This window comes from Trachemys scripta, chromosome 4 (genome assembly GCF_013100865.1).
Source record: "Trachemys scripta elegans isolate TJP31775 chromosome 4, CAS_Tse_1.0, whole genome shotgun sequence".
Lineage (NCBI taxonomy): Eukaryota > Metazoa > Chordata > Testudines > Emydidae > Trachemys > Trachemys scripta.
This window is the reverse complement of record NC_048301.1, coordinates 124,664,891-124,685,771: the sequence shown is the minus strand read 5'-3', so window position 1 is coordinate 124,685,771 and position 20,881 is coordinate 124,664,891. Positions and strand designations below refer to the sequence as shown.

The 20,881-nt window shown below is 46.1% G+C and overlaps 1 protein-coding gene across 2 annotated transcripts; it reads right to left on the bottom strand.

The window, feature by feature from the left end:
* Window positions 1-910: 910 nt before the first annotated feature.
* LOC117876673 (immunoglobulin-like and fibronectin type III domain-containing protein 1) lies at window positions 911-19,188 on the bottom strand. 2 transcript variants are annotated; one of them, XM_034768962.1, is made up of 5 exons: window positions 18,864-19,188; window positions 11,747-11,805; window positions 11,001-11,123; window positions 2,353-2,400; window positions 911-1,372 (listed from the first exon to the last, which is right to left on the bottom strand). In XM_034768962.1, the coding sequence occupies exons 2-5, from the start codon at window positions 11,769-11,771 to the stop codon at window positions 1,323-1,325; spliced, it is 246 nt and encodes an 81-aa protein (XP_034624853.1). In that variant the 5' UTR covers window positions 11,772-11,805; window positions 18,864-19,188; the 3' UTR covers window positions 911-1,322. The 2 variants fall into 2 exon arrangements, with proteins under 2 accessions (XP_034624853.1, XP_034624854.1); XM_034768963.1 differs by lacking the exon at window positions 18,864-19,188 and having other exon boundaries at window positions 11,747-11,904.
* Window positions 19,189-20,881: the final 1,693 nt, after the last annotated feature.

Here is a 20,881-nt window from a genome sequence, read left to right as displayed (position 1 = left end):
TCTTAGAAGCTGGCTACGCCACTGCTGCTCATCACTCCTCAGATATCAGGAATGGCAATATACAAAAACCTGTAGGAGAACACTTCAACCTCCCTGGCCACACAATAGCAGATGTAAAGGTAGCCATCTTACAGCAAAAAAACTTCAGGACCAGACTCCAAAGAGAAACTGCTGAGCTCCAGTTCATTTGCAAATTTGACACCATCAGATCAGGATTAAACAAAGACTGTGAATGACTATCCAACTACAGAAGCAGTTTCTCCTCCCTTGGTGTTCACACCTCAACTGCTAGCAGAGCACCTCACCCTCCCTGATTGAACTAACCTCGTTATCTCCACACTGATTTATACCTGCCTCTGGAGATTTCCATTACTTGCATCTGAAGAAGTGAGGTTCTTACCCACGAAAGCTTATGCTCCCAATACTTCTGTTAGTCTCAAAGGTGCCACAGGACCCTCTGTTGCTTGAAATCCAATGGTTTTCAAGGTTTGTCTTACCTGTTGTTGCTTGTCCTCTCTGTCCTTCTTCATCTGCTGAAGCTTCCTCAGCATCCCACGGAAGTCAACAATCCCATGCTTTAAACAGATTTTCTCATAATCCTTCCTATCAGCATTCAGCAGCAACTGCCAGACCTGTTCCATGTCAACTTGAGACCATTACTCCTTGTTCTGTCATCTGGTAGAGAACAGTCTAGATCCATCCTCTTTGGAACCCTCTTTCAGGTAGTTGAAAGCAGATATCAAATTCTCCCTCATTCTTCTCTTCTGCAGACTAAACAATCCCAGTTCCCTCAACCTCTCCTCATAAGTCATGTGCACCAGCCCCCTAATAATTTTTGTTGCCCTCCGCAACTTAATTTACCCCTCTTTCATTCTTCATCCCCACCCTTTTTGGAGGTCATAGCCACCAGCAAATGAAGACTAGACCGGATGGGACTCTTTCTGAGACACATTGATGCTGCTCCTTAATTGGCCAGAGGTGTTACTGTTGAGATACATGCCACGTGTCTCTGTACCCTTTTTCAGCCATTTCCCCAATAAGTTCAGTGTGAGCTAAAATGCAGGAGCAGAAGAGACACAGATCCCTCAAGGCAAACTTTGTGATACAAGACAGTATCAGCAGCACAACCCTGTAGATGCCTCCTGCTGGAGAGCACTGGCACCTCAGCCCCAGAGCCAGTAGCAGAGCACTTTCCAAGTGGTGACTCCAAGCAAGCAGAAGCAGGTAGTGTTGCCTGGATGGTCTGTGAAGGGTGGATAGTCACCCCTGCCACAAAGGCTAAACAAGCCTCTTTTATGACACTGGTCCTGCCCCGGGGCCACTCACCGCTTCCTTAACATTTTCCTGAAGTCCTGCAACTCTTTCTTCAGGTCTATAAGAAAAAAGAAATGGTAGGATGTGAAAATGGAGGCATCCAACTGGACGTAACACAGAACCAAAAAGAGCTTTAGAAAAACGAAGGCCACCATGGAGCAAAGTGGCCACTGATTTGGGATCTCTCCACTAATAGGTGTCCAAATTGAGACATCTTAGGCCACTTCTGAAAATTTAGCTGAAAACGCACTATTGCAGCTCAATGGCAAGCTGTGTTTTAGATCCCTTTTAGTCCCTCTAGGGCACCCTTTAGGTGACAGGCCTGTCTTCCTCTCACCTTTCCCACCGAGCAACCACGCTGGGACTGGATCTCTGGGTGGCAACCCCTTATTTCCCAACCACATTAACACAACAGGTCCAACTGGGCTTGGCACCTGCAAACCATTTTTCTTCAGGGGCTTGTGAGTGACTCAGAAATGGCTTCTTCAAAATCAAAGCACTATTTATTCATCCAAAGGTACATAACAAGCAGAGAAAAGGGATAAAACAACAAAAGGCCTATACACCTGGGTCTTACCTAAACTTTATTCTTTTCTTGTAAGTTTTGGGTAAGTTCCACTCAGCTCAGACACCCCTTTTCCTGAGAAAGACAGACCGCTCCTGAAGCATTCTCTGTCTACCTCCGTCAAAGATCCATCCCCAGCCTCTACTGCCTGCTCAATCCCCCTTCCTTCCTAGGCCAGGGACTTTAATAGTTTAATATCCCCTTTGATCCCAGATGTGGGCCTGAGAAAAATAAACCTTGCTAGCTGAGTTGGAGCCAGACAGGTGGACATTCTCTTATTATTAGCTTCCCCACTGTTTCTCTCTGATGGGACCTTTTCTTTGCCATTGTTCTATTTCTTGTTTGTTTCCCCTAACAGTCTCCTTTGATTCTGCTTCTTGCAGCCAGGCTGGATAATATCAAGCAGGTTAACTGAAGTGCCTATGATATTCATAGAACATAATATAGATAGCTCTCTTGTTCTTCACACTTACCCTCCTGAGGCTCAGTGGGGAATGGTTTTCTTGTTTTCTTGAAACTAACTGATGAGTTGGGAGAGGAGATAGAGCAAAGAAATAAAAGAAAAAAAAATCATTAGGTAACACAGCCACCATAATAATAATACTAACAACAGACAACCCGCCAACCTTAAGCATAGTCTCAACCACACACCGCACCATAACAACTCTAACTCAGGAACCAACCCATGCAACAAACCTCGATGCCAACTCTGCCCACATATCTACACCAGCAACACCATCACAGGACCTAACCAGATCAGCTACAACATCACCGGTTCATTGACCTGCACGTCCACCAATGTTATATATGCCATCATGTGCCAGCAATGCCCCTCTGCTATGTACATTGGTCAAACTGGACAGTCACTATGCAAGAGGATAAATGGACACAAGTCAGATATCAGGAATGGCAATATACAAAAACCTGTAGGAGAACACTTCAACCTCCGTGGCCACACAATAGCAGATGTTAAGGTAGCCATCTTACAGCAAAAAAACTTCAGGAACAGTCTCCAAAGAGAAACTGCTGAGCTCCAGTTCATTTGCAAATTTGACACCATCAGATCAGGATTAAACAAAGACTGTGAATGGCTATCCAACTACAGAAGCAGTTTCTCCTCCCTTAGTGTTCACACCTCAACTGCTAGCAGAGCACCTCACCCTCTCTGATTGAGCTAACCTTGTTATCTCCATACTGATTTATACCTGCCTCTGGAAATGTCCATTACTTGCGTCTGATGAAGTGGGCATTCACCCACGAAAGCTTATGCTCCAGTACTTCTGTTAGTCTTAAAGGTGCCACAGGACCCTCTGTTGCTACTAACAAGCTTTAATACTTATACAAGTGTCTTCCATCCCAGGATCTCTAATCTGTGAAAGTCACAGGGAAATCCCAGCCTGGATTTATGTGTCCAGGTGTCATGGATTCCCAATAACTCCCAGTTATTAGTAAATATGTAGACTCATAGACTTTAAGGTCAGAAGGGACCATTATGATCGTCTAGTCTGACCTCCTGCACAACGCAGGCCACAGAATCTCACCCGCCCATTTCTGTAACAAACCCCTGACCTATGTCTGAGCTACTGAAGTCCTCAACTTATGGTTTAAAGACTTCAAGGTACAGAGAATCCTCCAGAAAGTGACCTGTGCCCTATGCTGCAGAGGAAGGTGAAAAACCCCCAGGACCTCTGCCAATCTGCCCTGGAGGAAAATTCCTTCCAGACCCCAAATATGGCAATCAGCTAAACCCTGAGCATGTGGGCAAGACTCACCAGTCAGACACCCAGGAAAGAATTCTCTGTAGTAACTCAGATCCCACCCCATCTAACATCCCATCACAGGCCATTGGGCATATTTTACCGCTAATAATCAAAGATCAATTAATTGCCAAAATTAGGCTATCCCATCATACCATCCCCTCCATAGACTTATCAAGCTTAGTCTTGAAGCCAGATATGTCTTTTGCCTCCACTGCTCCGCTTGGAAGGCTATTCCAGAACTTCACTCCTTGGATGGTTAGAAACCTTTGTCTAGTTTCAAGTCTAAACTTCCTGATGGCCAGTTTATATCCATTTGTTCTTGTGCCCACATCGGTACTGAGCTTAAATAATTCCTTTCCCTCCCTGGTATTTATCCCTCTGATATATTTATAGAGAGCAATCATATCTCCCCTCAGCCTTCTTTTGGTTAGGCTAAACAAACCAAGCTCTTTGAGTTTCCTTTCATAAGACAGGTTTTCCATTCCTCGGATCATCCTAGTCGTCCTTCTCTGTACCTGTTCCAGTTTGAATTCATCCTTCTTAAACATGGGAGACCAGAACTGCACACAATATTCCAGATGAGGTCTCACCAGTGCCTTGTATAATGGTACTAACACCTCCTTATCTCTACTGGAAATACCTCGCCTGATGCACCCCAAGACCGCATTAGCTTTTTTTCACAGCCATATCACATTGGTGGCTCATAGTCATCCTGTGATCAACCAATACTCCGAGGTCCTTCTCCTCCTCTGTTACTTCCAACGGATGTGTCTCCAGTTTATAACAAAAATTCTTGTTATTAATCCTTAAATGCATGACCTTGCACTTTTTACTATTAAATTTCATCCTATTACTATTACTCCAGTTTACAAGGTCATCCAGATCTTCCTGTAGGATATCCCGGTCCCTCTCTGTATTGGCAATACCTCCCAGCTTCGTGTCATCCACAAACTTTATTAGCACATTCCCACTTTTTGTGCCAAGGTCAGTAATAAAAAGATTAAATAAGATTGGTCCCAAAACCGATCCCTGAGGAACTCCACTAGTAACCTCCCTCCAGCCTGACAGTTCACCTTTCAGTATGACCTGTTGTAGTCTCCCCTTTAACCAGTTCCTTATCCAGCTTTCAATTTTCATATTGATCCCCATCTAATTCCCCATGTGGAACTGTATCAAATGCATTACTGAAATCGAGGTAAATTAGATCCACTGCATTTCCTTTGTCTAAAAAATCTGTTACCTTCTCAAAGAAGGAGATCAGGTTGGTTTGGCACGATCTACCTTTTGTAAAACCATGTTGTATTTTGTCCCAATTACTATTGACCTCAATGTCCTTAACTACTTTCTCCTTCAAAATTTTTTCCAAGACCTTGCATACTACAGATGTCAAACTGACAGGCCTGTAGTTACCCGGATCACTTTTTTTCCCCTTTCTTAAAAATAGGAACTATGTTAGCAATTCTCCAGTCATATGATACAACTCCTGAGTTTACAGATTCATTAAAAATTCTTGCTAATGGGCTTGCAATTTCATGTTCCAGTTCCTTTAATTTGTATTATAGCAGTACCTAGAAGCTCCAACCAAGATCAGAACCCCTTTGAGCTAGCTGTACATACACATAGGAAGAGGCTGTCCCTGCCCCCAAGATCTTATAATCTAAATTGATAAAGGAAATATTACTACCCCCATTTTACAGATGGGGAACTGAGGCACAAGAAGACTAAAAGTCTTGCCCAGGGCCACACAGGAAGACTGCAGTAGAACCAGACACTAAACTTGGAGCTTTTGAGTCACGGGCCAATACAAAAACCACACAAGCAACCTTTGTCTGTCTCTTATTACAGGTGACTTCTATCCATCACCAAAGTAGGAGGAGTGACTGATGAAGTCCAATCTCCTGTATGTACAATACTCCCTCTCCTAGAGAAAGGAAACGTGGACAATGCACTCAGCAACCACCAGCATAGACTGTTGTCTGTGAAAGTCAAATCAGATGGTTTTCACACACAACCCAGCCAGTCCTACCTTGAATGACCTTGAGGCCAGCAGTGCATGCAGCTTCCCCATACTCATTCACAGCAGAGCAATGGTACAAATCAGTATCTTCTGCAGTGAGTTTGTTTATCTTAAAAAGAAGAAGATAGTATGAGCTGGCAGCAGTGGTGAATGAGGAATCTCTCCCTCTTCCCAGTTGCTCATCTCCTTATGAAGTAGCTGCAAAGTATCATCCTTGATCCTCTTTCTGTTCCCAGGACATTCCTAAAAGCTTTGTTTTCTTTAGTGCTGTGTGTTGTTGCAGATTCAATGCCACCCATACTCACTTCCATCCATGATCCATCTAGACAACTGTGCTCCTCTGGGACAATTCAGTTTGCAAAGCCCAGGGTGAAGTTCCTGCAACTTGACTCTACATAGCTCCTCCAATGCACCCCAGTCTTGACCTCTAACATCCCCTCCTAGTCCAGTCCTGAGTTCCTTGTAGAGATCTGCTGATCCCTTCAATCCTGAGCTGCACTACTTTCTGCTATTCTTGTCCTGGGTTCCCCACACAGCTCTGTTGATATCCACAGCCCCCGTGCTATCCCAGCCTGGGTTTCTCTCTTCCTATCTCTTTCTCTCTGCTATGCTGGGCCCAGTATGCCATAGCTAACCCTTACCTGCAGGATGAACTCATTTGTAATGCCATTGAAGGACATTTGGTATTTGTCAGGATTGTTCATTTCTTCTTTGCTCCGCTTCCATATCACCTTGGGTGGGGGCTCACCCTTAACCACAGCCCTGAACATGGCAATTTTACCTTTCAAAAGAGGCAAAAAATTAGTCACTTAGGGCAGTGGTTCTCAAAGCCGGTCCACCGCTTGTTCAGGGAAAGCCCCTGGTGGGCCGGGCCAGTTTGTTTACCTGCCGCGTCCACAGGTTCAGCCGATCGCGGCTCCCATCGGCCGCGGTTCACCATCCCAGACCAATGGGGGCTGTGGGAAGGGCGGCCAGCACATCCCTCGGCCCACCAGGGGCTTTCCCTGAACAAGCTGCGGACCGGCTTTGAGAACCACTGACTTAGGGGAGGAGGCAGGAGCTTGGATAAAATAGGACCACGCAACAGTTGAGCTGCCTACTTTTCAAAAAGCTGACTTGAAAAGTATCTTTCAAACTCCTCCACTGACCAATATGATTTCTTCCCTGAATTTTTATTTCTAGGCAGAAAATGCATTTTTCGTAGGACTGAGTTTAATCCTAAAAATTCAGATCCAGATCTGGATTCAACCACACCATTTGTGCGGGTGTGGGATGGATTTGGGGTTCCACTTCAGGCCCAATTTGATTTTTTTCCACATGTTAATGTTAAAAAACCTTAATGTTCTGTTAAAAAAGTTTGTTTGGGGTTTTTTTGGGGGGCGTGGTACATAATCTATTAAGGATGTTGCATATGAATTTTAAGGATCTCAGTTCGAAACCTTGTAACATGCAGGATACACACACACACACACACACACACACACACACAGACAGCTACTGATGAGAGCTCTGCTATTTAGCCATGTCTGGCCACCAGTCTGGCAGATGCACCATCAGCAAATAGCCCCAGTGATTCCAATCATCAGTGGCTATAAAGGGAAAGGACAATTTTAAAGAAGAGAGAGATCCCTAATCCAGCATAAAAACTCTATTCAGTATTTGGAATTTATGCTCTCTTAACAGAGAAATTTTCATTAACCCTTTCTGAGGAATCAGGCCCTATCCTCAGTGCACAAGAGTTATGCCATATTCCCTGCATCGTCTCAGCATCTTGTCCATTTGGCTTCTGCTGACTCCACCCAGCTCTCTCCTTTTCTTTTTACCTTGAGAGACACATTGGTTACTTTTGCAATCTTTCCAATACACATGCAGTAAATTATCCCAAGCACAGACAGTAAATTGTCACCACTAAATGCTAGTTTCTGAGGGTCTCTTTAGCATAGTAGATGTGAGGACAGTAGAGGTGGTCAGAAAATGTCTTTGTTTCCAGAGAAAAGTTAGAATTTTTATTGAAAAACATTTTTTCCAGTTTTCAGCCCCAAACAGCCAGAAACTAGAAATTGTTTTCCAACAAAAAATGGAAACTTTTCACAGAAAGCAGCCCCTTCCCCATGGTAGTTTTCATTTTGTCCAAACTCCAATTTTCGGTTGGAAAAAAGTTTCAATTGAAAAATTTTGACTAGCCCTAGGCAGGGACCATCTTTTTGTTCTGTGTCCATACAGTGCCTAGCACAACAAGGTCCTATAGTCCATGACTGGGGCCTCTGGCATTATGCAAATACAACTAAGCATAATAATAAAGGACCGGTTTCAGAGTAGAAGCCGTGTTAGTCTGTATCCGCAAAAAGAACAGGAGTACTAGTGGCACCTTAGAGACTAACAAATTTATTAGAGCATAAGCTTTCGTGGACTACAGCCCACTTCTTCGGATGCATAATAAAGGACCGTATTTATTGTGGATGGCCCTGGTAAAAATCTGGGGCACCACTAGAGGGCATTGCATTCCTCTATAAAATGCACAACAGTCTATGGACAAGTGACATGATTGTATGGAGAGAGAGGAGAAAAGTGAAACCTGAAGGTGCTGGAAATCTATCCATCCTGCAGAGTTAGGGACTTTACACAGGCTTTGCCACATTCTGCAGAGTCCATAAATACAATCTGAAACACTGCTCTAGGGCCCGATGCAAAGTCTATTGAAACCAATGGGAGTCTTTCCTCAGATGTCAGTGGGCTTCGGATTAGGCCTTCCCGTAAATACCACACACTGCAACCCAGGGACAGATTTACACCTGACACGCCACTAGACACAGCATGTTCAACGCTCCCCCTGCCTACAACTGACATTCATGTTTTCCGTAAAAAATTAAACATAAAGAAATATAAACACGTCCTCCTTGGGAAGGCACGAGACCCTCCACCATGCATGTAGGGTTGCTAACTTTCTAATCGCACAAAATCAAACACTCTGCCCCGCCCCTGCCCTGAGGCCCTGCCCCTTCTCCCAGGCCTCAGCCCCCGCTTGTTCCATCCCGCTTCCTTCCATTGCTCACTCTCTCCCACCCTCACTCAAACTGGGCTGGGGCTGGGGGTTGGGGAGCGGGAGGGGGGTGAGGGCTCGAGCTGGGGGTACGGGCTCTGGTGTGGGACCAGAAATGAGGGGTTCAGGGTAGGGTGACCAGATAGCAAGTGTGAAAACTTGGGCTAGGAGGTAGGGGGTAATAGGAGCCCATATAAGAAAAAGCCCCAAATATCGGGACTGTCCCTGTAAAATCGGGACCTCTGGTCACCCTAGTTCAGGGTGCAGGAGAGGGCTTCGGGCTGGGGCAGAGGGTTGGGGTGTGTGTGGTGGGGAAGGGCTCCGGCTGGGGGTGTGGGCTCTGGGCTGCGGCTGAGGGATGAGGGGTTAGGAGTGTGGGAGGGTGTGAGGGCCCCGGCTGGGGGTATGGGCTCTGGGGTGGGGCCGTAGATGAGGGGTTTGGAGTGCAAGAGGGGACTCAGGTCTGGGGCGGGAAGTTGGAGTGCGGGGGGGTGAGGGCTCCGGCTAGGGGTTTGGGCTGTGAGATGGGGCCAGGGACGTGGGGTTTGCGGTGCAGGAGCAGACTGAGGCCAAGGGGTTTGGAGTGTGGGAGGGGGTGCGGGCTCTGGCTGGGGGTGTGGGCTCTGGGGTGCGGTGGGGGATGAGAGGTTTGGGGTGCAGGAGGGGAATTAGGGCTGGAGCAAGGGTTTTGGGGTGTGAGGGGGATTGCGGGGTACAGACTCCAACAGGGAGTTTGGGTGTGAGAGGGGACTCCGGGCTGGGGGTTGGGATGTGGGGGGTGTGAGGGCTCCGGCTGGGGGTGTGGGCTCTGGGGTGGGGCTGGGGATCAGGGGTTTGGGGTGCAGGGACGGCTCAGGGATGGGGCAGGGTGTTAGGGTGGGTGCGGGGTGCCGGCTCCAGGAGGGCATTTGGATGCAGGAGGGCACTCTATACTGTGGCAGAGGGTTGGGGTGCAGGAGGCGGTGCAGGGTCTTGGCGGTGTTTACCGCGGCTCCCAGGAACCGGCCACCAGGTTCTTACGGCCCCTAGGCGCATGGGCAACCAGTGAGGCTACGCGCGCTGCCCTCACACCTTCAGGTGCCGCCCCCTCCGCTCCCATCGGTCTCGGTTCCCGGCCAATGGGAGCTGTTTAGCCAACAGTCGGGGCGCGGGCAGCACGCAGAGCCTCCCTGGCTGCCCATGCGCCATGGGGCCGCAGGGTCCTGGGAGCCGCTTCTAGGAGCTGCACGGAGCCAGGGTAGGCAGGGAGCCTGCCTCAGCCCTGGGCCCTTGCTGCACCACCAACCGGACTTTTAACAGCCCGGTCGGCAGTGCCAACTGGAGCCACCAGGGTCCCTTTTTGACTGGACATTCTGGTCAAAAACCAGACATCTGGCAACCCTACATGCATGGTGCTCCCAGCCCGAGCTGTGGCGCAGCCCACCCGCCCCAGGTGAGCCGCAAGGAGGGACTGTACTTCTCTCCATGGTGAGCGGACCCCGGGTGTCTTCCATCCCTCCTACAGCCCAGCGCTGGCCACGCCCCTCCCACTCTCTCCCTGGCACAGGGCAGAAGCAGCAGGGCGCTCGAGATTGGGAAGGGGCTGGGACGCTCCCAGCACCTTCAGCAGCTGCTCCACCCAGCTGTGGCTCACAGAGTCCCCAGGTGGGCTGACTCAGATGCTCACCCGACTCCAGCCCCACACGCAGGGTGGCCAGGAGCCCAGCTGCAGCAGGAGAGCGGACTGTATTAACTTTTTAACGTTTAACCCACTTTTAACTTTTAGGAACCCCTAGAACACCGATGATCCCAGGCACGTGCCTACTGTGCCTCACTAGAAATCCAGCCCTGCTGCAACCTCCATCACACTACTCCTTGATGTAGTGAGGCCAGCAGAGCACAAATGGAGGTGTCAAGCCCTCCTGTCACCCCTCACTTTAATGGGGGCTTAATCTCAATACTGAGTTTTTTAAATGCTTCAGTGGAAAATGAAAATAAACCAGCTGAAGTTTCTATTGTAAAACATTTTACTCTGATCACCTGGAAGTAGATCAACCTGCTGTAGAGTCCAAATGGCTCCGCTTATACCAGATGAGCCAGATTCTGATCTCACTTCCATGGCGTAAAGCAATAATAACTCCACTGCCATCAGGGGAGTTACTCCAGACTTATACCAACGTGACTGAGGCTTTAGCTACACAAGAAAATTGTATTGAATTAACTGTTTCAAAACTGACAATTAAATCGATAGTTTTCTCATGCAGGCAAGGCCTGAGATCTAGAATCTGGCTCTTTGAGATTAACTGTTTCTTAAGAGCATCTCACCTTCCTGTAATGTTAGGGTGATGGGTTTTCGCTCAAAGTCAGGCGTGCTACATCCTTTTGGAATAACTTCAACAAACTGCTTGATGGTCTCCCCTGGGATGGCAGATTTCTTACGGGGTTTCACTGGAGAAAAAAAAATTAACATGAATTCAAGTTACATTGTGAACTCTTCAGGGCAGGGAGCATCTCTTAATATGTGTATATATGATGTCCCGTACAACGGGGCATAGCTCGCAGTTGAGATCTCTAAGCATAAGCACTACTGTACATAATTCATAATAAGAAATAGAGGTCTGAACAGCAACAGTCAGATGTGGATCTAGACATTCCTCAAGTTCTGGGTGTTCAGATCAGAGATTTTAATTTGACCTGTTGTAAATTAGTGGCCAGGCGGCTGGTTTAGATACAAGGTTTTTGTCCAGGCACGCATCTCCTCATAGACAAAGCAATCATGCCTACTGCTCCTTTGGAGCTATTCAAGCTTTTGGACATTGCCAATTGTGGGGTGATTATTCAGAATTCCACATGCTGATCAGTTGGAGTTTTGAATCTAGGAAAGGGTTGTGGCAGAGATGTACAAAACCTATTAGACCAGTGAGTCCATCCCATTGCAAAGGCAAGATATAGTTCCTTGACAGAGGACACATCACTTATTAAACACAAACTACAAGAAGGCAAGACTGGCTCATTTCTGATGAAGATCACAGATCAAGTTCACAGTTTCTTGGTTTGTTGTTCTCTCTCACCTGCCCTCCGGCTTTCCATTGTCATTCTGGAGGTCAGCTCTACAGCTTAGTGGATTCTCCTGCAAAATAGAAGATAGTTTCATTGCTTGGGGAGGTTCATAACTCATGGGGTGTGTGGAAAGACCTAATACCCAGAAGCTATTTAAAATCTTTTCCTTATTTTGCTTGCATCAGTTTGCCCCATCCTCAGTTGCTAGACCCCAGCACTCCGGAGGAGAAAGCCTAGTTCATTAGCATACCTCCACCACTTATTCCTCAAAGAATCGCCTCCGGGCATCAGATTACACCTCCACCACCTTGCTTTTTTCATTATTGCTTATAAACTATCAGTATGTTATGACTGAAGTAACCAAGCAGTTAGCAGGACTAAACCGGATTATTTATTCAAGCCAATTTACACACATAACAACATTCCACCATTGTATCTTCTGCCTCCATATTCCCTTGATTCCTTCCCCCAGATGCTGCCTAGTGTTCTCAGGTTGAAAGAACTGGGCACACTTAGTCTAAAGGAGAGAAGGTTGACAGGGAAACTTATAATAGTCTTCAAATATATAAAAGACTGTTATAAAGAGGACAGTGTTCAATTGCTTTCCATATCCACCGAGTGGAGGGCAAGAAATAATTGGCTTGGTTTGCAGCAAGGGAGGTTCAAGTTAGATATTAGGAAAAACTTTCTATCTCTAGGATACTTGAGCACTGGAACAGATTATCAAGGGAGGTTGTGAAATCCTCATCATTGGAAGTTTTTAAGAACAGGTTAGACAGACACCTGTCGCCAGGGATGGTCTGGCTTTACTTGGTCCTACCTCAGTGCAAGGGAATGGACTGTGACCCCTGAAAGTCCCTTCCAGCCCTACGTTTCTATGATCCCCAAGTGCGTCTCATAACTTCATTGGGAAGAATAGCTTAATTTGGCTAGTAAAAATAATGGGGACGCTTGCATTTTATTGTGAAACAACAAAATTTGAGATCCAGGTTGGGCTTGGACCTTCACAAAAGCATCCATCACTACTCTGTGTTATTCTGAAGCTGTAATAATAAACTGAGGGCAAGAGGTAAAGGGAATTCAGGAAGAGTCACTGTCCTTTAGGGGCACCATTTTCTCTCCCAATTTTTTACTCCCCACTCCACTTTTGTGCCTGGTTAGCAACCCTTTCTCCAGGCCAAAGAGCTTGCATTGAGTAGGCCAATTCTGCTCCAACTGCTGGCTAGGAAGGCATCACTCAGGAGCAACAGAACCTCTGCAAGGCTCCCAGCCCAAGTGGAACTGGGCAGTACGGGACTCAAAGCCACCTCCTCATGGCAGCACAATGCACAGAGAACCAAAGAGTCAAGCCAGCCCAGCCGGGGGTCCATCGTTCATTCAACTCTGGATGGTAGTAATGTTAATTTTCTTTTCCTTTTGTGCTGCTTCCTTTAAAATAAAGTCCCCATGGGGAGAAGCTCGCTCAGGGAGTTGGTAATAGGTAATGAGCCATTTACCTCTAGGTGTCTGGGTCCCCTTTGGTGGCCTATGTTAGAAGAGCTTGGTCAATCTCCGTTGAGTTTCAAGTGGGTTGGGAAGGGAGCACATGATAAAAATCCACCACTCCGGCTGACACTCGCACTGTAGAGACCAAAGACTGAAAGGGCCATGAACAGCAACCTTTCCTTCAGTTCCCAGATGGGTTTTCTCCAAGGCAGGGGTGAGGCACCCTGGCAGAGAAAGTTTGCCCTGCCGGGGCCTCAGCAGCACCTCTTCTGGGGTAAATGGAGGCATTCCCCCTCCAGGGCCAGAGATCGGCACTTTCCCCAAATTATTTTGAAAAGACAAATTAAAGTGGAAAACATGACCGTGAAATCCTAGCATCATTCTTCCCTCGTGCCCTCTATTTGGCCATGAGCATTAGCTGTGTCTGCTGACAGTATTTGTGTTTCCCTGGCTCACAATATAGGAAAACAATGGGGACAAAGAAGAAAATGAGGACATTATTTTCCCAGTTGGTGGGGCAAAAGGCTGCCAGTTTTCAGACTCTATGGACCGGACTCTGCATGTACAATGGTATAAATCGTGAATAACTCCACCCAGGACAGTGGAGTTACACCAGGGTATGTGAGAAGAGGATCAGGCCCTGTATATGCTGCTGGAAAATATATCCTGTTTATTCCTTGGGAATTAAGGCTGTGTTCCAGCAGCCACTTCCATGGCCCCTTTTTATACCTTTTTATTGCCCAGTCATCGTCTCTTGGCTTTCAGTATCAGTGGACATTGGCAGCCTAGCTACTTTTCTGTGTTCATCTGCTGCCTTTACCCTTAGCATGAATAATAACGTCTGATGCCACACAAGCCCCTTCCACAGACCATGATTGTTCATGTAAGCTGTGGAAGTTCGCTAGCTTTCCTTCGCTCCGGCCCATACTTCCTCTCTAATGGGCTTTTACCCATTGCTGGAATTCAGCTGCCTTACCAGTGGGGGTAATCACTTTTATTTACAAAAAGAACAGGAGTACTTGTTTAGCTTGTTTAGTACTTGTTTAGTACTTTTATTTAGCCAGTGGAGCTAAGGGGTTCCTAGCACCCAGATCTAACAGGTTTTTAATTTGCCAGTAGATGCTCCCCCCATAAATGGTATGATTCTAGCTGAAAAGGGTCCTCCTGCTGCTATTTATTCCAAACCCCCATTACGAGTTATGGTAGGGATTCTGCTTGAACTACCAGGGGGCTCTTTCATTTAGTCAGACAGTTGGTCATAAGAGGTATCAATTTCCAGCCTTGGTTTTACCAGAGTTCTTTTGGGGGAAGGAATGGAGACAACACCTTCTGCAGATGGGCTGATAATTTAAAACCATCTGTGATGCAGCAAAACCCTCCAAGAGACTGACCTTCTTCCATTTCAAGGCTTTTTTCCACCCCCACTCCCCATAGTCTTGTTAACCCTTGTGGTGCTGGCATGCCACTGAAATGCCACAAAATGTCAGGGTGGTGTCTGGTGCATTCAGCAGCGGTCAGGGGTTTAAATGAGGAGAGGATGCATTCTCCATAGGAGCAAGTGCCCCCACCACAGCGAGAAGTGAGTGAAAGGACAAGGGAAAACAACTGCCCCGAGAGAGCATCTCATCTCCTGCATCATCTCAGGATTAAATTGAATGGAACATTTTAATTGGAGGCGAGATTCTTCTGGGTCCTCTATTTAGCCTTTAACTCCTTTCCCTTTCAAGAGCTCATCTTGAATTCACCATCTCAGGCTGATGAGGGCCGGACCGGACTCCTTCCAGAACATTGCGACAGCAGACCTGGATTGCCCAGAGAGGGTTGCGAGAAGTGATGCATAGAAACTTAGGAACTGACACTTCTGCAAGGCTCACAGCCCTGTCCATCGAACATGAGGCTAGATGCATGACCTGCTCTCATGCCCCCGCCTTGGCTGAGTGGGACCACACATTTCGGCCGTGGTTCTCTAGTGACAGACAGGGCCATATTCATCTCTGGATTACTGTGCTAGAAGACAATGTTATATCAGGGAGGACTGAAAAAACATTCAGAGTGGGATCTGCAAAGCCACCTAAGACATTTGGACAATTAATGGGAACTGAGTGTCCAAATCCCCTAGATCACTTTCAATATCCCACCCTCAAAATCTACCCAGACACTATAGTGATTAGAACCCCATAAATACAGATGGAAAATGAAAGAAAGAAAGAAAGAAAGAAAGAAACGTATGTTTAAGGGCTATATGGATTGGATGTTTGCTAGATGCTCCTATTTACACTGAACCCTCCATCATAAGAATGGCCACACTGGGTCAGACCAATGGTCCATCTAACCCAGTATCCTGTCTTCTGACAGTGGCCATTGACAGGTGCATCAGAGGGAATGAACAGAACAGGGCAATTATCAAGTGATCCCTCCCCTGTCATCCAGTCCCAGGATCTGGCTATCAGAGACTTAGGGACATCCAGAGCGTGGGGTTGCATCCCTGCTCATCTTGGCTAATAGCTATTGATGGACCTTTCCTCCATGAAATTATCTCATTCTTTTTTAACACAGTTATAGTTTTGGCCTTCACAACATCCCCGGCAACAATTACTACAAGTTGAGAGTGGGTTCCACTATGGTGAGTAGGGGGGGTCACCAAATGAAATTAATAGGCAGCAGGTTTAAAACAAACAAAAGGAAGTATTTCTTCATACAACACACAGTTAATATGTGGAATTCCTTGCCAGAGGATGTTGTGAAGGCCAAGACTATAACAGGGTTCAAAAAAGAACTAGATAAGTTCATGGAGGGTAGGTCCATCAATGGCTATTAGCCAGGATGGGCAGGGTTGGTGACCCTAGCCTCTGTTTGCCTGAAGCTGAGAATGGGTGACAGGGAATGGATCACTTGATGATTACCGGTTCTGTTCATTCCCTCTGGAGCACCTGGCACTGGCCACTGACAGAAGACAGGATACTGGGCTAGATGGACCTTTGGTCTGACCTAGTATGGCCATTCTTATGTGTGGTGTGAAGTACTTCCTTTTGTTTGTTTTAAACCAGATGCCTATTAATTTAATTGGGTGACCCCTGCTTCCTGTGTTATGCGAAGGGGTAAATAACACTTCCCTATTCACTTTCTCCATACCAGTCATAATTTTGTAGACCTCTATCTAACTAACCCCCTTAGTTGTCTCTTTTCCAAACTGAATAATCCCAGTGTTTTTACTCTCTCCTCATAGGGAAGCTGTTCCATACCATAAATCATTTTTGTCATCCTTAGAATCATAGAATATCAGGGTTGGAAGGGACCTCAGGAGGTCATCTAGTCCAACCCCCTGTTCAAAGCAGGTCCAATTCCCAACTAAATCATCCCAGCCAGGGCTTTGTCAAGCTTGACCTTAAAAACCTCTAAGGAAGGAGATTCCACCACTTCCCTAGGTAACCCATTCCTTCTCTGCACCTTTTCCATTTCTAATATATCTTTGAGACATAGAAATATATTAGAACTATATCACTCAAGGCTAAAGAGCATTGTGGGCACTGAGACTAGGATAGGTTTCTTCTGTTTCACCAGCTCAAATCCAGCGATGGTTGGGTAATGACAAAGTCATTTTCCCTTGTGGTCATTAACTAAACTAGTGTCTCAATCTTCGTCTCATTCCGGCTGGATAAATGTCCTTTGCGTAAGTTAGCGACCTTGTTGGTAGTCTCATTGCAGAGGCTAAGGACTGAATTGGCCATACAGACTGAACTTTACTTTCACCTACAAGAGATGCTTTTGAGAACGTCGTATAGGGTGCAGGGTTTGAGGGACGCTTACCCTGTAGGCTCTTTATACTGTACTGTACTCAGATTGTGGACAGAGGACTTCAGGCCAACATTTTCAAAGCTGGGTGCCTAAAATTAGGCCCCTTCATCCATAATATTTAGACACCTAAATAAGAGACTGATTTGCAGAAGTGCCAACTACCTGCAGCTCCTATTGATTTCAGTGGAGGATGCTCAGCCCCTCTGAATATTAGGTCTGGAATTCAGATGTCTGAATATGGATTTAGGGGCCTAATTGAAGACATCAAAGTTTGACAATTTGACTCTCAGTCTGGCACTTTCACCAGCAATGGGCCAGATTCTGATCTCATCATACTGCCATGATTAGTCCGACTGCCATCAACTGATTAAGGTGCTGCTCAGCATGAGAAGGTTAGAATCAGGCCTAGCGACTGCAAGGAGTAGCAGTACCCAGTTCTCATGCTGTAAATTAGCCTCTGCCCTTTTCACAATGTATCGAATCCTTGTTATTCCCTCATTCAACATCATTTGTTTTCATCCATGTCTGACTGGGAATGATTGTCAACTCCATCCATGGTTTAGATGGGGCACTGGCTGCTTATCAATCCGGCACTCATGCCCCACCCCTGTGATTGCTAACGCCCAGCCCTGACCACTCCTGGCTGGCCAGCATTGGATCACGCTTACCCTTTCCTTCCATAACTTGGTCTCATCAGCGACGTAATTAATGAAACCCTGACCCACTGTCAGAGCCACCCTCCCCTTTCTCCCAGGCCTGGTAAAGAAAATGACATTTTAACCTGCCTTGCACCTTAATGGACTTGGGAAATGCATCCAGCACCACTGGTCCTGTATGACCCTATATGGTCCTTGCTTTTGTTGGATGTCTTCTCACTCTAGCTAAAATTAGCATCAGGGCAATAGGCGTTCCCAACCACGCTGCATGCACTACTGCCAGGAACCCATGGGGTTAATAAAACACTGCTGTTTATATTAAAATAATGTGGCATAAAATCCAGGTGCAATAAGGAATTCCTGATGTCAAGGACTGAGCTTTTCCCCATATTTTTCAATGCATTAACGGAAACCTTTACAACTACCACCACACCTCCCTGACCCACCCCCCAGTTTAGCATATTAAAACAACTCCAGCTAAGGATCTTTCCCAACAACAAAATATGCAATAAAGTCCTTGCCTGAAAGGCTGCATTTTAACCTTCCTACCGCACCATGTTAAGAGTCCATGGCTGAAACAATTGCTGCAGAAAATCACCTGGAATCCAGTTAATCCACAGTGAAGTCCCATCTGTTTTCTCTTTCCCTGCATTTTGGATTGAATGTTATTTTCTACATCTTTCTAGGGCTGCCTTGTCTGAACTTGGCCTGGCCCAAACAGAGCCACTATCTGCTATGAGCAGAAAAGTGCCAGAAGAATCCAGTCCCTGAGATTTCAAGTCCCACTCCTGCAATTTGTATTTCCCCAGCAAAGTCCATCTTTAATCAGCATCCTAACAGAGGAATAAAGCAGCCCTCATCCAAAGCCAGAACGTTACCCCAGCACCCACCCCAGAAATAACTGAATAGGTTAGAAATAAATAAATCACTAGACAGCGAATCGCTCCCAGCCACATGCCCATTGCACCCAACTTGCACCCTAGAAACCCCTGTGAACTTGGTGGCTTTACAAAGGATATTTAGGAGTCCATGAGTTTTCTCCCTTAATGTGAAGAGGAGGTTAGCAGAAGCTACCACCAATTATCTTTTGTTCAATGTCAAGACAACTAGGAGTAACCCAGATCAATTGTTCCTACCATATGCAAGCAATCACAGTTCATTCGTCATTCTGCACCGGGTGCTTAGAACTCACCTGTATATTGTGTCTTCCTCCTACAGTTCTGTCTTCTCCTTGATTCCCTTCCTCCCCAGGATACTGTGAAAGCTGCTGCTGCTTGCAAGAGTTGCCTTTCCAGTCTAAGCTCAGATACCAAAGAGCAGCTTAGATCACTAAGAGCCTTTGCTGCTGCTCTCTCTGTGCTCTCACTTTCTCCCTCTCGCTGACCTAATCTCGCTCTTGCCCTCTCCTCTTAGGAGGTGACAGCCTGTGATAAATCTAAACAATTTTTTATGGGAACCCAATGCACCAGTCTCCCATTCATTATTATTTCAGTACATACCACTGATGACACTGGACAAGTTTGAGATTAACTTAATTCTTTGACGTTTCTTAAGTCAGTTCACAGGGCTGGTTTTCTGCAGATCTTCTTTCTTCTTCAAAGCATCGCCTTGAAAGCTTTTGTTCCACTAAATCTTTGAACAAGCTAAGCAAAGTGCAGCATAATTGTCTGCTTTGAAAACAGTAAGATTAATTTGGGCCAGGCTTTCAGAGGTGCTGAGCACTTCACGATCCCAGGTGAAATCAGTGGCTGAGCTCTTCTGAAAATCAGGCCCATAGCACTTTGATTAATATTTCTACAGTCCTTTGAAGATAAAAAACGGTATATAAATGCCAAATATTAGTATTAATATTTTTATGGGCTAAGTCACAGCCACTTCCTGAAACCCTTTTAATGTATTTTTAAGTGTTAAACTTCTTTTTCAGCTTACTGTAGTTTTTCTTTTCTTAAAATGCAAGTAGATCAGGTAACGGTACAAGTATGACCTGGTGTTTCAGACACAAGTTACCACCTTTTTTGTGTGTGTGCTGCAAAACAATGCTGTTTTCCCCAATCATCTCACATAAAAAAAGAATATTGTAAGAGACAAGGTGGGAGACTTTTCCCACTCAGAGCATGTCATGAAAGTTCATGCATCAGTCTGTGTGTTTGGTTAGCCAGGCAGGGTACGGCATATATTTACACATTGCTGTATGAATGGAAAATTTGCCTCTTTGCTATGAAATAAAACATATTGCAAACTTATAGAGCACATATAATTTGCTGCCTTGGTGTGGTCTCCTGAGTAGCCATCATTACTTTTCCTAAAAGTGACAACTTATTTTACCCATAACATACAAAGACTTATACCCAGGATAAAAATCCACAAATTAACTAATTTCAGAACACATGTAGATATAGTCAGTCTCGCTCAAGGTGTAGACCTGATGCAGCAATCATTGGATGGGATTCTCTGGCCTATGCCATGCAGGAGATCAGACTAGAGGATTAGAATGGTCTCTTCTGGTCTTAAAATACAAGCATCTATTAACTCTGCCTGGGTTTAGTTCAACTGGTGCAAGTGCCTGTATGCCCACTCCTATTCCAGCTTAAGAGTGGTTTATTTCAGGTAAGCTAAACCACAGTAAGCCCACTTACACCAAAATAGGAGTGTCTACACAGCCGTTTGCATGGATTTGACTAAATTACACCTTAGGTTGTTTCCATTTCACAGGGTTTGAAACTGAACATTTTCCATTAATTTTTCTCCCAAAAAATATTTGAATTTTTGAAGTTTCCTTTCCCCTTCTTGCCTCTCCCTTTTTTCCTTTATGCCACTCACTGCAATAAAATGAATAATGGCGAGGATTGGGGTTCTCCCCACCCCTCTTTTTTCTTTGCTCACTCTGTAGCTTTTCAAAATTTCTACTTTGGCCAAGTCAGACNGCGGCGCGCTCGGGGAAGAGGCGGGGCCCAGGCGGGGATTTGGGGAAGGGTTTGGAATGGGTGCGGGGCAGGGGTGGAGTCGGGGCAGGGTCGAGCGGGGGCGGGGGGGTCGAGACCCACCAGCGCTGGGAAAAGTTGGCGCCTATGTTCAAAGCCCGTTATGCTGGAAGATGTCTGGATTCGTGTCACTAGCCATGTGGATGGGAGGACTTGGAAGTGCCGTACTACATATTGGGACGCTCTGTACCTCGGGCAAATACCCTACACCCATATGTTCATCTTTATA